At 38.1% G+C, this 15,558-nt stretch overlaps 1 protein-coding gene across 1 annotated transcript in view; it reads right to left on the bottom strand.

Moving 5' to 3' along the window:
- NEO1 (neogenin 1) overlaps positions 1 to 15,558 on the bottom strand; it is a 185,317-nt gene that overhangs the window by 123,773 nt on the left and 45,986 nt on the right. Inside the window, exon 2 of the mRNA XM_032194972.1 lies at positions 6,469 to 6,786. Coding sequence (XP_032050863.1) covers positions 6,469 to 6,786 — 318 coding nt within the window. The remainder of the gene's footprint in view (positions 1 to 6,468; positions 6,787 to 15,558) is intronic.

The following is a 15,558-nucleotide window of genomic DNA, read 5'->3' on the forward strand; positions in this document are numbered from 1 at the left end:
AAGGTCAAGATTTGAATGTATACTGCAAAGAGTATATCTTGATGTCAGTTATAATATAAAGACAACTTTGTCTGCTAGCCAGCATGCACAAAGGATACTGTCTTTGCTAATTACAAGGCTAATCCTTAACAGTGCAAGTTCCAAACTAGTAAACCAATAAAACTAATCATCCTGGTTTATAATGAAATGGAATGTTGTATTTAAGATAATGCCTAATTAAGAAAATAATCTTAGTCTGAATGAATGACTAGAGGCTTTAGAGGTTTCAGTGCTGCATGTCTGGGAATCAAAAAGACCAGCTACCACAGCCATCTTCAGCAGGAAGGAAGACTTCCACTACATTTATGTTAGCTGGTAATGGAGATGTGAGATTTCACCAGTTCTGCATTTTCTCCCCCACACCTACCCATCTGAGAAACAGATCCGTAATCCCTCCTCCTCTCTCACCAGGCTTAGTTTCACTGCACAGAACATTACCTCCACTTCTAGAAAATATGTACTAGTTTGCTTTTTCCTGATCAGTAATATTAAATTGCTATAAAAGCAGAAACTTCAGACATGGGTGTTGCAGATCTACTTGTGCCCCCTTAGCACTCTAAAACAAAGAATACTTAGTTAACTGAATACACAAGATCTTGAAAGTGCATGCAAAAATAAGGGGGACAGACCAATTCGTTCCTACGAGGGAACATATCCTGGATCAGAAGGGACATCGTTTTTTCTAGTCTTACATTGAAAATATGTATAACAGGTCTGAATCTGGATCTTTGCTTTCAGTCCTAGTCCTAATAAAGATCTTTTTTTCTACTTTAACTGGGCAAACTGGATTGTAAGAATTCAGGGCTACATACATGTATAATCTAGAACATTTCTTGCCCTCTCTAAACTCTGCAGTTTGTACAAACAGCTGACAAACTGCAGTTTTATAAAAACCTTTCCCATACTCACTGAAAATAAATGCTTTTTTATCCAAGATAATTTGTTATAGAATGAAATGGAAAATGCAGATGATTTTTTCATAAAGACATACTTTTGTGAGGAAAATTTATCACCCATGTCATTTACTTTTATTGGTTAAGTGTTCTTAAGTACCATTCACCAAAGTGTCTACACTCTTACATTTTTTCCAATTCAAAAGGTATAGAAAGTTCTTTATTCATGAAGAACAAGTTTTTCTTTCCCCCCTCTTAAGGGAAATAAGTAATACCGACTATTCAATCCAAAGTGCTGTAGTTTCTGACTACATCTCCAAGGAGCTGGAAGAAGCACGCAGTTCGTTCTGCTCAGCCACTGCACTAAGCTTCTTTTATCCTTCAGGAACATCACGCACACAGTAAGAAATGAAGTTCTCTTCAGATACCATCTTCAAAGTTAGGCAAACTTTAAGAAACTTGTGCAAATCCAGAACTATATAACCTGCCTATTTTTATGCAGTTCTTAGTAGTTATAGCAAAGATAAACATAGAATTTCGATCCAAATTACTATTTGAGCAAAACTCTTCTCCTCTCACCATTGCTTACAGATACATAAAAGGAAACTATGTAAGTACCCAAACACTAGAAAATGCGACAAGTTCTTAAAACCACAACACACCTCTTCAATGACGTGCCTGGCAGAGGCCTGGCTTTAATTGCAAGCACACATCCATCCAGGTCTCCCTCCCCTCCACCAGCTGTGCTCACTGCAGGTCCTTGGTCTTCACTTCTTGGCCACAGCTTCACCTACAGTATACCATCCCAAAAACGTAATGGATACAGAATTTTCTTCATGGTCTTTCTTCCAGGGTACTCATTTAAAGCATCCTGGTACATTACAAAATATAATACTCTAAATTTATTGAAGACAAATTCTTTTGTAACTCATTGAGGGCAAGTCAGATCACTGAGATCTCCTTGAAATCATAATGAACCAGCGAGAGAGGCAGGATTAGGCATCAGCCATCTCCTGACTCCTAATTCAATTAATTCCTCCAGACAACATTACATTAAATGTAGTTGTTCATTGAGGCCTCCCATAATTTCAGTGGCAGTTACACAAACAGCTCTTCTAGCCATCAGATTGAAAACCCAAAGCTTGATAAATTCAAGCCACAAAGCTTTAAAAGGCAATCAGGAGCCTGAAAACAGGAACAATTTCTCAAGTGAAGTTCTTTCTATATATGACGTATTGACATCAAGTAAATCACGTTGGTCAAACACAGGTCAAGAGCCCGATGTCCCCATTTTTGAGGGGTTCTGTGTGACGTCGTGCAGCAAGCTGGAGAAGATAGTTAACAGCCTTCTTCCACTGGTCTTCAAGTCTCATGCTCACTAACGAGCCTGTCCTTTTCCTAACAGTAATTCCAAAATGAAGGTTTCAAAACACAATTTCTGTGAGTATCTAAGTGAGCTATTTAGATATTATTTAATTAAAGGGAGATTACCTAATTGAGGAAGAAAAAAAAGGTCAATAATTTAACATTAAGAGTTTTTTGAAGGAAACTCAGTCATACCTGTAATTAATAGTAAGGCAGCAACACAGCTGCCTTTTATATGAGCAACTTGTTACAGCCAAGCAAATTAAATATAAAGCTCAAAGCCAAGTATTAGCAAATGCAGGCAAATGGAAGAAAAAAACAGATGGATTCACTTGGGAAAAAAAAGAAGACAATGGATGAAATAAATGTTTTAGTGAACAGTCTATAAATGGCTGGGTAAAACCAATAAATCCTTATGATGAAACTCACTGCCACTGTCACTTCACACCTTCTAGCTCTTTGTATGCCCATTCTCTTAATAAAAGATTTATGAAAGCTTTAACTAAGGAGTAGTAAACAGTAACTGGGAAAAAAAGATTACCTCAGGGGCATTTTAAGTTATTGTCATCATACTTTTTTTACTAAAATACATATAAATTTATTTTTCCAAGATGAATTACTTACACAGTTCCCCAAATTTGTATTTTTTTTTTTTTTAAATCTGTTTTGTAAAAGCTATCGCAACCCTTTACCCTTCTTTAGGCATAACTGGTACTTAAGTATCAAAGCCAGATTTGCATTTCAAAAAGCAATTAGAAAACACACTGTAGTAAGACACTGATAAAAAAAATGTTGTGGCTTTACATATATTAGCAATTTCCTTTGACTTCCCCTAGTTAAATCCATCATAATAATGGCAATACCCATAAATTAGATGGGCAATGCAACTGCCACACTTTAAAATCCCTCCCTTGCTCTGATGTTGGTGCAGTCATATTCTGGTTTGAAAGACACAGAACAAAAATGCCTTTAAAAAGAAATAAATCGTTTCACGAATCCAGTTTAGAGCATGATAGTGGTTGGGTTTGCACAGCAGGAGGATGAGAAACAAAGAAGGAAAGAAATACTGGCAGTGACAATGTCAACCTGATTTTGCTAAAAAGAAACAAATATAGAAGAACACACTTCATAGAAAAAAAGACAAATATTTCCTGAAACAACTGATCATTAAAGATAACTAACAAATTTCACGATGTTTGAATTTAAAAAAAAAGAAATCAAAGCTTTTCTACCAGACTTATTGTAGAATGGGAAATAGCTTACTATCAAATTCTAACAGCATACAATTTCAAATTAGACAAATCATCCTGATTTAAAGTGTTTTTCATATTTATTTTTTTTTTGAGTCACATGAGAAACGAGTTTAGAAAAGGGAAAGAGCAACTTCTTTTGGAGACAGAGGTGCTACAGAAACTTTGATTCTTGCAACCTGAAGAAGCCTGAAGAATAAAGGCTTCTCATCTACTATCAGGTATGGAGAAGGTTCTTTAAAAGCACATTGTCAAATGCACTCCAAACATCCATTTTCCCATGCCGTGACAAGTTCATAGCGCTGTGTCAAAAACATAAATTGAAGGAAGAAGCCAAGAAAGTAGTTCTCTAACAAAAAGCATTCACTGTCTGACACACTGGACGCAGGTAGTGAGTGTGTTTGGGTTTGATTTTTTCATGCAACGGTTGACTAAACACCTCTGTCACCTTGCAACACCTTGCATTATCAATACCTGTTGTCATATTGGCACGAGCTGCTTCTTCTGACATTCAAGATTTAGACCAGTCCAATTATTCTAAATCATTCCAAAAATTAATCACAATTTTAAAATCTGTTAAACCTTTGCACGAGATTCACAGCAGGTAGACTGTCCAGCATTATCCATCAACTGTCAGGGAGAATAGCACAACTGTAAGACTAAAAGCTCAAGCCCTACATATTATATAAAATTATGTAACACTGCTTGGTTTTACTGCCTGTTTCTATGCCCTGGCCTCCCTAACCAACCAGAATTTGTCATTTTCAGGTAATGAAGTTATTTAATGATTAAGTAGCAGTTAAAATGTGCATAACATTCTCTGATAAAGAAATTAAGTGCATCACAGTGCAACATTCACACATACCATAGGAATTCAACATAACAGTGCACAATTAAGAGGAAAATGAGCTGCCTCCCACTGTTATCTGAGACCAGCGAGAGATTTTTACCATGCTAACTATCCCCACAGCTAATGCATCTCAAAAGCTTCCAATTACAACAAAGATGGGGGAAAAGAAACATTAGGAACATACCTGATAAAGCTGCAGAATCCAAATGAGGTCAATAAAAACAATATAGCACAGTTAAAAGGGAATATTACAAACCCTCTGAAGGTACCCTTTCCCCTGCCCTCGAAGGATTTAACACTGTGCATGGGCTTGCACAGCTCCTAGTTCTGCACTCAGTTATCAAATGGGCTTTCACACACCTGCATTTCATATTCTGGAGCAGAAAAACAACTTAAGCACACTGCAGCCAGAGGATGCTCTTGGGCAGGTTTCAAACTTAGCAGGAGGGTGTAAGGCAGTGCAGAACAAGCATCAACAGCATTTTGTCCAGTCCCGAACAAAAAGGTTATCAATTTCATTCCCTGTGATTGACCAATATTCTGCTAATGCAGCTGGCAGGCCAGTATCAGATAAGAAACTTCGTGTAGTAAACATCTGAATTTGCTTGGGTTAGACAATATCTTCAGGTTTTCCAGTATACATTTTTTGAAAACAAAACTCACTAGAGTTCATTTTTCATTAGTAGAAGGGTCTTGAAGACTATCCTTTTAAAAACTACCAATTACAGCAATATATTTTGCATTGATAGAGGAAAACTAGTAAGTTTTAAAGGCATTTTGGAATATCTTTTTTTTTTTTTTTTTTTTAACCCCAGTAACCTTATGTAATGATCGTATGGACCAAAACAATAACAGAAGCATGACACTGAGTGATCTCTTGGGAAGCAGCAGAACTGAACACAAGCAGCAATGCAAGAAGGTGATTATGGTGCGTTGGATCTTTTATTGTCCTCATTGCCAGGAAACTTAGAAACATATTTCTCATTCAATAGAGATTCTGAAAGTCACTTAAGGTATAAAAAAAAAAAATGCAGGTTTGTTTATTCGCAGCATTTCTGATGTTTCACAATGCTACAAGCTAACTTAACAGAAACAACATCTGAATATAAATGGCAATGAGCAGCAGCTCTGGGAGATGTTGTAGCACTAGTCAGGAAGAATTCACTACCTGGAGACATTTATTAAGCAAAGAAAAAACTGTTTGAAAGGCTGGCAGACATCATTAGAGAAACAAAAGAAAACTGCTTCACAGGCTTTTTTATTTTCTAGTCACATTACTTTAGTTTACCTTTTTTTTGTTGGTTTTTGAACTCTCACTCTTACAAGGTAATTCTAAGTCTCTTGCAGCTGTACTTTACAAAACAGTTACATAACCTGACAGCCCTGAGCCCTGATTTAAGCAAAAATAAGCAAACGTCATTCTGGAAACACGTCACTTTCCCAGTCAAATTCTTTGTGCTTGCCTGCAAAATTCACCTGCTTTTCAAATTTCTGAAGCTTCCCTGTTCACACCTGACACTCAAGAAACAAACAAACAAAAAAAAGGCAAAGCCCAAGCATTCACGCTTTTTCCACCAATCTTCTAGTTCTTTGGGGATTCTTCACATCACTAGCTTTTAGAAGCTTCCCAAATGTTTCATGACACAGAGGGCAGACTAATTTCAACATACAAGCCAAAGAAATTTATCTTTAAGAGTATTTACACAGAAAGAAAGTAAAAGCCCACATTTTATTTTTGGCTCATTCTAAGCTGTGGAAAATCTCTGTAGTGATTAGATGTACCTGACTTTTTCTTAATCCATTCATTTTAATTTTCCTCATCTTCAGCATTTCTTGAGAAATACCCACACATTAAGCCACTTACATGAACAGAATGTATGACAAAATTCACCTAGTTGAAAGAAAAAAAGGAAAAAGGAACACATACAGTCCCAATTTCATTGATAAGTGATGCATCTGCTTTTGTGGAAAGCTTTTTTTTTTTTTTTTGAATAAAGAGCATATTTCTATATTATCACGATGTTAGTTACACATTAAAACAAACAAAAAAATAAGCAAAAAAACCCCTTACCTGCTACCGTGAGCTTTGCTGTTCTGCTGACAATGGTCCCCAGGCTTTCTACAGTTGCCACACACTGATAATATCCTTCATCAGGTTTATTATGCTTGGAATGCACCACGCTGTTTATTAATAAAGACCCATCTGGCAGCAACTGGCGACGGTCATCTGACACCAAGTTCAGCAAAGTCCCATCTTTTTTCCACTCAATTTTTGGGGAGGTTTCACAATAAGCTGAACAGTTCATTATAACAGACGCCCCACGAACTGACAGAATGTCCATTGGCTCCACCAAAAAGTGAAATGGAGTGAAGGTCCTCACAACGGATCCTGGAAGATATAGAGCACATGAAGCAATTTGGGGGTTAGCTTTCTGCCTTTTTTTTTTTTTAAAAAAAAAAGAAAACAACAACAACAAAACAAAACAAACAAACAAAAACACATCATTTAAAAATATTCAACTGTACATGACAACTCAGTTCTTGCAGTATCATCACCCTAGAAACACCTTGGTCTGTACGACAGTATTTTCTGCTAACTACATATACCAATGAACTCTTGAAACTGAAGTCAAATCTTTCACACCTAAGACATACTGGTTTGTTCATGCTGGAATCGATATGGTCAACAGTCCTGAGTGACCTATTACACAGAAATCTGCCTCATCAAAACTTAAGCTGTTAATTTATGTGCCCAAATAATACATTTATACAAACAGCATATACTCTGAGGACTCTTTTCTTGGCCTTTTGTGGTACGGGTGCCAGTAACAGCAGTGTATGAATTTGTTTTGTGTAACGAAGATTAAGAAACATTAAGAATAATTCAGCCCTTGAGAGAAAAAGTCTCCAATTCTGAGCTTAACACGTCATGCAAGAGCCATAAAACATCTTTTACTTCTATTCTAGTTCAGGATAAACACGATCACTTCTCTAGTTTAAGTATTCCCAAAAGACATCTATAATTAGTGTCTACTTTCCATTAAGAAGTGAATTTTAATTACTGTCTTTCTAGTGTATTTGGTCAAGCAGAAAGATTGCATGTTAGTATCACTTGGACTTGTCTTAACTTAATCATCCAAGGAAAACAGAAGGAGGAAAGTTTCTTTCAGGGAAGAACAGCATAATGTAGATTTCAGACAAGGGAGGGGGGTCTTTTTTTTTTTTTTTTTTTTTTTAAAGCCAACCTTTCAAAATAACATCAAGGTTCCCTACTCATATGCTGGCAAGCTCCACTTCTCCTCCATTTGGGGACTAATGGTGGACACATACAAAACATCATGGTGATATAAATGGGAGCATTTAAGAGCTGTCTGCCAACAAAACAAAACTGAAAGTGCATAGAATAAAAGGTTAAATTGGGCTAAAAAATCCATTCTAAAAATTCCAAAATTTTGAGGCAAGTCTCAACTACAACGCAGGGCTGCACCAATTCCTCCTTATCTGGATACAAGGAAGGAAAGCTGTAAAAAGGGAACACGTGAAACAAAAACACTGGCTGATAAAAAAATAGACAAGATCTCTTTGTAAGAGCTGGAAATTAACTATTTTCAGTGGACGCAACAACTAAAGAATGGTTTAATGAATGAAAACATCAATGAATTATGCTTTTTGATCCTAATGAATTAAGGCATCTTCTACAAGCATAGTGTCTACTACAGTACTCTCAGCAGGAAGAGACACACTTGGACTACCCATGTTTAAAAATTTTAGAGAATAATTTGAAGTCACATGCTGAAAACGCACTGCACAAGGATGTTCTTTAACAACTACAGAAAGGAATTTTGACTTTACATAGAAATGGATGTGTGGCATCCCCTTTACAGAGCTACTTACAGTCACTGAGAAAACAAAAATAGCTTTTAGCTAACAAAAACCTTACAGTTTTGCAAACAGTTTTTTGTTTTGTTTTTTTTTTTTTACTAGGCTGTTTAGAAACTAGAAAGGCAATGACACGGCTATCGCTTCTTTTCTTGTTTCTTTTTTCTTTTAAGAATAGTGCAAGTGTTGTTCATCATTAAGCTATTTGTTAGTAGGTGCTCTAAAGAAAACAAGGGGAAAAATAGGTTGGGCTTTGAAGTCTCTTTATAGTTCTTAAAAGGGAAAAAATCTTGAACATGAAGTGGGGGTGTTGCTTCTGAATTCTATACAGCCTTTAAGTTGAATATTCAGACAATACCACAGTGAATAAAAACCTGTTCTGTTTTCCTGCATAGGAAATAACAGCATTATTTTTATCTGGCATTTGTGTAGCAGAGCTACCTGCCAACCAGTTTACCTGACCTGGCAGCAAGAAACACCCAACACATTAAGGATGTATTTTTCCTTGTAGGCAATTCTCCCAAGAACTTAAAGGTAACGTGTAACACTTGCGAAAGGCATCATTAAAAAAAAAAAAAGGTCTAAATGCAGATGGACAGGTATCACAAACTGATTAGCAGAGACGCAAATTGAAGCTTATGCACACACAATAAACCCATCAGGAAGGGGCATAAAAATACTTGCTAAAATAATTTCACTTTTCACAATAAGGTCAATACTGGTATGCTTTAAAATGTTATGAGGAAAATCTAGTTATTAAATGCATATGTTTCAGTAAGTGGTGGAATAATTACTATGCATGTGTTTTTAGAAAAAGTATAAATAGGTGGGAAGCCTTTACCTATAAAGGCAGACTGTGTCCTGTAAGCATTTTAGCGTCCTCAGTCACTTGGGGGTTTTGGTTTTAAGAGATTTACCTTCTCAAATAGCCTTAATTAACAAATTGATGCAATTCCTGCTATCACGGAACCACACAGAAAGTCCCTCATCTCCAAACAGACTTCAGCTCCCCTCAGAGACGGGCTCAGCCTTCTGCACAAAGCCTATTGTTTTCCTCCTCATAATTCACACAAACTTGAAGATAAGGCAGGAGGGGCAGTGTGAAAGAAACAACAGATAAGTTATGCTTTTGTAGGTTATATCATTCAGATATTCTTCTACCTTTAAGAATTCAAAGATAAAGAGAGAAAGACAGGCTTCCCTAGTGACAGTACTGGTCCTAGACAAGATTAGATCTGCTATGTCACTATCCAAATCCTTGAGATTTTGTCTTTCCTGGTGATAAAGAAGCAAAAAAAAAAAAAAAAAAAAAAAAAACAACAACAAAAACAGAACAATTATAAAGATTGTATGTGCTTCCGTAACTTTGATTTGTACACACCGACCTATACATTGATTTGTACACACCCACCTATACATGAGCACCTCCTTGATTCTGCGTGCAGAGCTTTGAGTTTTGGCTCTAATCTACCAGATGTGGCAGAAAGGTCACAGAAGTACAAAAATACTTCTAAATGCTTACCAGTATAATCTCATCCCCCATTCCACAAACCTAAAGACTTTCTCTAAATTAAAGATTCAGCCTTACTGCCATTGGCCTTCCAATAGGAAGCCTTGTATCCAAGCCAAGCTATCAACCTTTCTTCCTCACTTACCAACTCTGTTTTTTCCAGTAGAGCTCCAGATCCCTACCAGAACAAATACAACCACACACAGTTTTATTTTTCTTTGACTCTTTTGAGTTTTCAAATAAAACCTTAAAAAAAAAAGGGGGTGGGTGGGAATCGCTAGAAAGTGACAGAAGCCAATTTTAGCCATGTCTACATTGAGGTAAGCTTAGCCATGTCTACATTGAGGTAAGTTCACTCGGAGGAGCCCCTTCAGCAGCCATGTACCCATTTTTTCACAGGCTCAATGCATTAGCTTAGATCCATCGCTGGATCTAAACCATCATTCTTCATTTTCACTGTTTCTGTGACCAAGCACACTAGGCAATACACATCTTGGTCCTAACTATGGCTCCTCTTGCCTTCTAGAAAAGTCAGTTCTGCCCAAACACCTCAAAATCACAACCTCACTTTTTTATTCCGCAGGTCAGCACAAGCAGAGCAACCAGCTTGAACTGAACCCTATTTCCTACTCTTAAGATTTTTTTAATCAAGATGAAAAAAAATAGTTTGCCTTGTTTCGTCTTCATTGCAGGTTGGAGCAGATCAAGTCCACTGATGGGCTACGATTACCCTGAAGAAATGAGGTGCCCACAGAAATAAAGCTGCAGAGTATGGAGCAGAGGATGTCAAGAGAGAGCACACCAAGAAGGAAAAGCACAGAAGGGATCAGAGACTTTCAAGAAGAAAGCAGATTCTCAGCCAGGTTTCAGAGGTAGCATTAAAGAGCTCTTGCCAAGAACCCTGTGAGGACTGCACAGGCTGCTTCAACTCCTGCACACAAAGCAGTGGATGAAAAATAAAAGGGTTAGTAAATACACATGCCCCATGTGAAAAGAAAGTTAAACTCACATTGAGAATTTCCTAGCTCATACTCCAAGAAAGGTTTTGCAGTTTGGAGTTTGTGGCACTCGGCAGAGAAGCACTGGTGGAGCTGCCATGCTCCAGCCAAGGGAGTTCAGAGCTCATTTAACCCTTGATTCAGCACAGGAAAGCTTTGTGCATACAAGAGCTTAATCAACTTCTACTGCTGCCAACCAGCCGTTCTCTCTCGCTCCATCACCCTACTGATTATTCAGTTAATGACACTGCATTACTGAAGACTGGACTGATGGATTTTGTGGAGGGAGTCCTTCCTCTTCCTATGAGCTTATCTTTTATCAGCTGGTTGATTTGTGTTAACGTTGGCCCTGAAAGCCTAAATTAAAGAACTCTGGTCTTTTCTTTAGCCCTTACATTCCTAGCTTCTCGATCCTGCCCTCAGAAACTGCAGTGAAGCTGGCTCTTTGCCATTTCATGTCTGGCTGATTGCTCCTGCCTAACTGTATGAACTGCCTTTTACCTCATCCCTAAAAAAGTTTACCATTTCTGAACTCTAACATCTTGTCCCCTCCCTTTCAGCTTTATGTCATGAAAATTTAACAAATATCACTTCCTTTGCCATGCAGGCTGCGAATGGAAGGCATCTAATAGAGATTAACCCAGGACACAAGTGCAAAACCCCACACAAAGCAGCTTTCATCACCATCACTGCTTCTCTTACCCAACCCTTTCCACAGCCATCTCATGACGGGGAAGAAGAGCAGCTTTCCCTCCTTCATTAGGAAAGTGTTCTTGGATGGTGGCAGCAGGATAAACAGTAACAATGACTTTTTCCATTAAACTTTTTAAACCACCCGAGGAAACTAGAATGGTCTGAAAGTATTTCCTTAACAATTCCACAGCAATTAACTCTCATACCCACGCTACTTAGATGTTAGAAAAAAGTGTTTGTTTGCTCACTCACTTGTGAATGTTTCCAGGAATTGAAGCTAAGAGGACTCCTTTACACATCCCTAGCTCCTTCTCTTTCCAACTTTTAAAATACTTTGGGTTTTTATAGTCCTCCTTGTAGCTCACCGCTCCTCAGTTTCCCAAAGTTAACCAACAGTTCTGAAATGGCTTTGGCCAAGACCAAGTTCAGCACATGCAAACGATTCAAAGATATTTAACAAAGAACTTTTAAGCTGCCCTTGGCCTAATTAGGGCAACAATGTAAAATTAGGGCAACCAAACATCCTTCATCAGAAGTATGGGACTCCAGTGATATGCAGGGATTCACTTCTTGGAAGGAGTCATTCCAGGCTTTGATAAAGAAAGATTTCTTGCATTTGTGTGTTGAGGAAAGACCTATCAGTTGGGAGACAAGATACTCGTCCTTCCAAATTAAGGCTCTCAAACAAACAATTTAAGAGTAAATATATAGTGCCCTTGAAAACTGATGTTCAAAACAGAAGTATTTGACAGAGTCCTAATCAGACTGGCGGGAACTATTATAGAGCCTTTATGTATTGCAAGTCAGTGATAAAAGATCCAAGCTCTCTTGCTGCAGGACTTAACTTTTAAATGGCTTTTCACCAGAATTTAATTAACATTCCCACTGGCCCTTGAAAACCTAAAAACTGTATGTCATGCCCTTCCTAATCTAGATCATCGAAAACACTGTCTTCAAGAGTTAGACGAATGTATTTTAATTGAAGATGCTACAAACATTGTTCTTTGCAAACTGCCAGCGAGAGCTCACAAGGAACTTGTTTTGTGGTTTTGTTAAAATATTCATTGCTAAGAAACACATTAACTATATGGATAAATTGCTACGTCCATTAATCTCTACATAAAAGTACATATTAGCAATAAAAGTACGTATCACCAGCAGGTTGGTAAATTTTTTTTTCCTTTGACAACAGACACATTCTGCACTGCCCAATAAGCAATATTTATATGTGGTACTATAATATACCACAGTAGAACTAATGCATAGGTAAAGATGGATAGATTTTCCTCTTAATACCATATTTTTCCCTCTTGGAAGAATATATATCACCTGACCAAATTAAATAACATGCTGCACCAACATACATCAGCCAACCAATGATTTCTTGTAATTATCTTTTTATGGTACCTCCAATCCCCAATCACATGCACGGTGGTCCAGAAGTTCACTCCTACTAAAAAAAAAAGCAAGAACAAGTTCTCCAAACTGCATTCTCTAAATTGAATTTCATTGCTTTCTTTGCAAAGACTCTACAATCCATAAATTATGAGACAAAAATGATATTGCACTTAAGCGCCAAGAAAAAACTAAAAAGTGTAAGAGCTAGCCATGATGGCAGATGAACAATGTAAATCGTGCTGGTGCTTTAATAATTCCAAAGGAAGGCTGACAGTGGAACCTAGAAGAGCAAATGATGTAACATTATAAAATAAGTAATGCCACGTATAAATCTAGACTTCCCCAGACTTACTAGATTCCTTTCTCCTTCAGTACAAGCAGATTTCCTCTTTTAATGATTTAATACACTATAACAAAGATATTCATCAAAGCGAGATACTCATCAGCGCCCCACCATCATTAAGCGCTGCGGGCTAGCAACGATGACTGAAGAACGACATGGTGGCTTGGATTTGCTGTAGCTTGCAAGGGAAGGGGCTACGTTCCCAGGTCTGTAGGGAGACAGATCCTTTTCTGCGGGATACAGGAAACAGCACGTACAAAAACCCTTTCCCCCTTTAGGAGGACCCTTGTCCTCCTTTTCTTGTCTGTCCGTGCTGTGCACAGGTGCCTTCTTGTAATACACACTGAGCAGACAATACTGAGTGAACACTAACTGCCTGGGCTACTGTAACAAAAATTGTATTCTCAGCCCATCTTCTCAATAAAACATTAAGTTTTGTGAAATTACAGGCCATCGCAAACAGTGTGTGTCTTCATACCAAAAGGCTGTCACCAACACGGAGAGGTATTTGCTTTCAGTTTGACAGAACTCTGCTCTGCTTCTAGCTCCCGTGTTTTTCAAAAGGCATCCAGCTAGAAATACAACATAGAGAAAAAGCTACACATTTCTGCATGTCATTCTATAATGGCTTCAGCTGCAGAGCTGAGCAGGTTTTCGACACCACGTACTAATGAGAACACAAAAGTCAAGGTACTCATCATCGTAACACAAATCTGTACAAGAGAAAAAGAAAACTTGTTTCAAGGCTTTGTCTTCAGCACAGGCAGGAGTGTACTCGCCCTTCAGGAAGCTCTGTCAATAAACAAAGAATTAATTCAAGAAAAGCATACTACAGTATGCAAAGATGCTTTTCCAGCTTTGTCTATACTTCCAGTTACCTTTTTCTCAATAACGAATTATCGGTTTTATCTTAATCGACCTTCCTTAAAGATCTCAAGCAGGAAATTATAAAACACAGCAAAAAATAAATAAATACGCCCCTTTAAAAAATGTATGCGGAAATAACATTGAGAACAAAGCATCCAAACAGTGTGCCTGCAGTAAAGCTTTGCAAAGTACGTGGCCATGCATTTAGTCTAACCACTCCTACTGTAAGTGATACCATCTCCTCATATATTATTAAATAATGGGAGGGAAAACAAGATAATGATCAACAGCAAAATCCAAACACAGATTCTAATTTCAAATAGCAAATGTCATCTTAGGAGACATATTTATGGCTGGGGCCATTTGCCTGGCCTTTCTGCCACCTCGAAGGAGTCAGAAATTTTTAACCCAATTTTGAACAGACAGAAGCAACTTTCCTACCTAGAGTGTTGCTGGATTTAGTTGCCCCAAGATCAGTGACACCAGCTCCCTCAAACAGCCAGTGGCTCAGTGTGGCAGTGCTTGTTCACAAGCCTTATGCCCCTTTACTGGGGTGCTGCAACTTTATTGGGATGTCCAGAAAAAAAAATCCTGACCAAGAAGATCTCCAGTCCATGGTTGTGCTGCCAGCAAGTTACCTCCTGGCAAGGGTTTGCTAATCTGACCTAAACCTACCCTCACAGCCAGAAAAGTGTCAGCCAGCCCTGCTTCAGAAGCAAGCTCTGCTGCACTTATTGCTGGTGTGCAATGAGGAAGAACGCTTAACAACTGCTCAGAACAAAAATCCAGGTTTCTTCCAGGCTGCTTAAAAATAATCCTTGGGTTTGCTAGGATTCAAATCTAGGAGCTGTGTCCCACACGTCCCTCCTGTTGTGAAAGGAGCGTCCTTTCAAGGAGCTTTTGCTTTTATAATCACCCAAGGAAAAGCAAGTCAGACCATCTAATGCCATACTTTTTTTTTTTTTTCTTCAAGCCAATGAAAGCACTACTCTGAATATCCTAAGAGTAGAATTTCATTTTCATAATCATTTCACAGGAAGAGTTTAAATCCTTTTTTTTTGATGGAATTACCAAAGCCATTTCTCTCATTTCAGAAATCTACCAGTTCTCATTCCAATAGCTTATCCCCTGACCTGACACATCCCTTCTAGGCTTGCACAAGACGTTAAAATGGTACTGTGTTTTACTTGATACAAAAGACATAAGATATCCCCTCTCTACTGTTACAGTGACAGAAATAAGCTAGCACGACAATCAGGCAAGAATCCTTTTGTCTTCAACACCAGGGACAGAAGTTACCTCAGTTGCAGCCCCTAGGATTAGCTGCTCAAGGCGTGATCTCGCAGCAGACTAAAACACTTTCACGGAGATGACTGCCATCAACGCAGCACCAAACACCACGTGCACTCTACCCCCAACAAGGCCTTCACCCAATGTCAAATTTCTCTTTATTCTCATCTGTCAAAATAAGCC

The sequence above is a fragment of the Aythya fuligula genome, chromosome 11 (assembly GCF_009819795.1).
Source record: "Aythya fuligula isolate bAytFul2 chromosome 11, bAytFul2.pri, whole genome shotgun sequence".
NCBI classification, from domain to species: Eukaryota; Metazoa; Chordata; class Aves; order Anseriformes; family Anatidae; genus Aythya; species Aythya fuligula.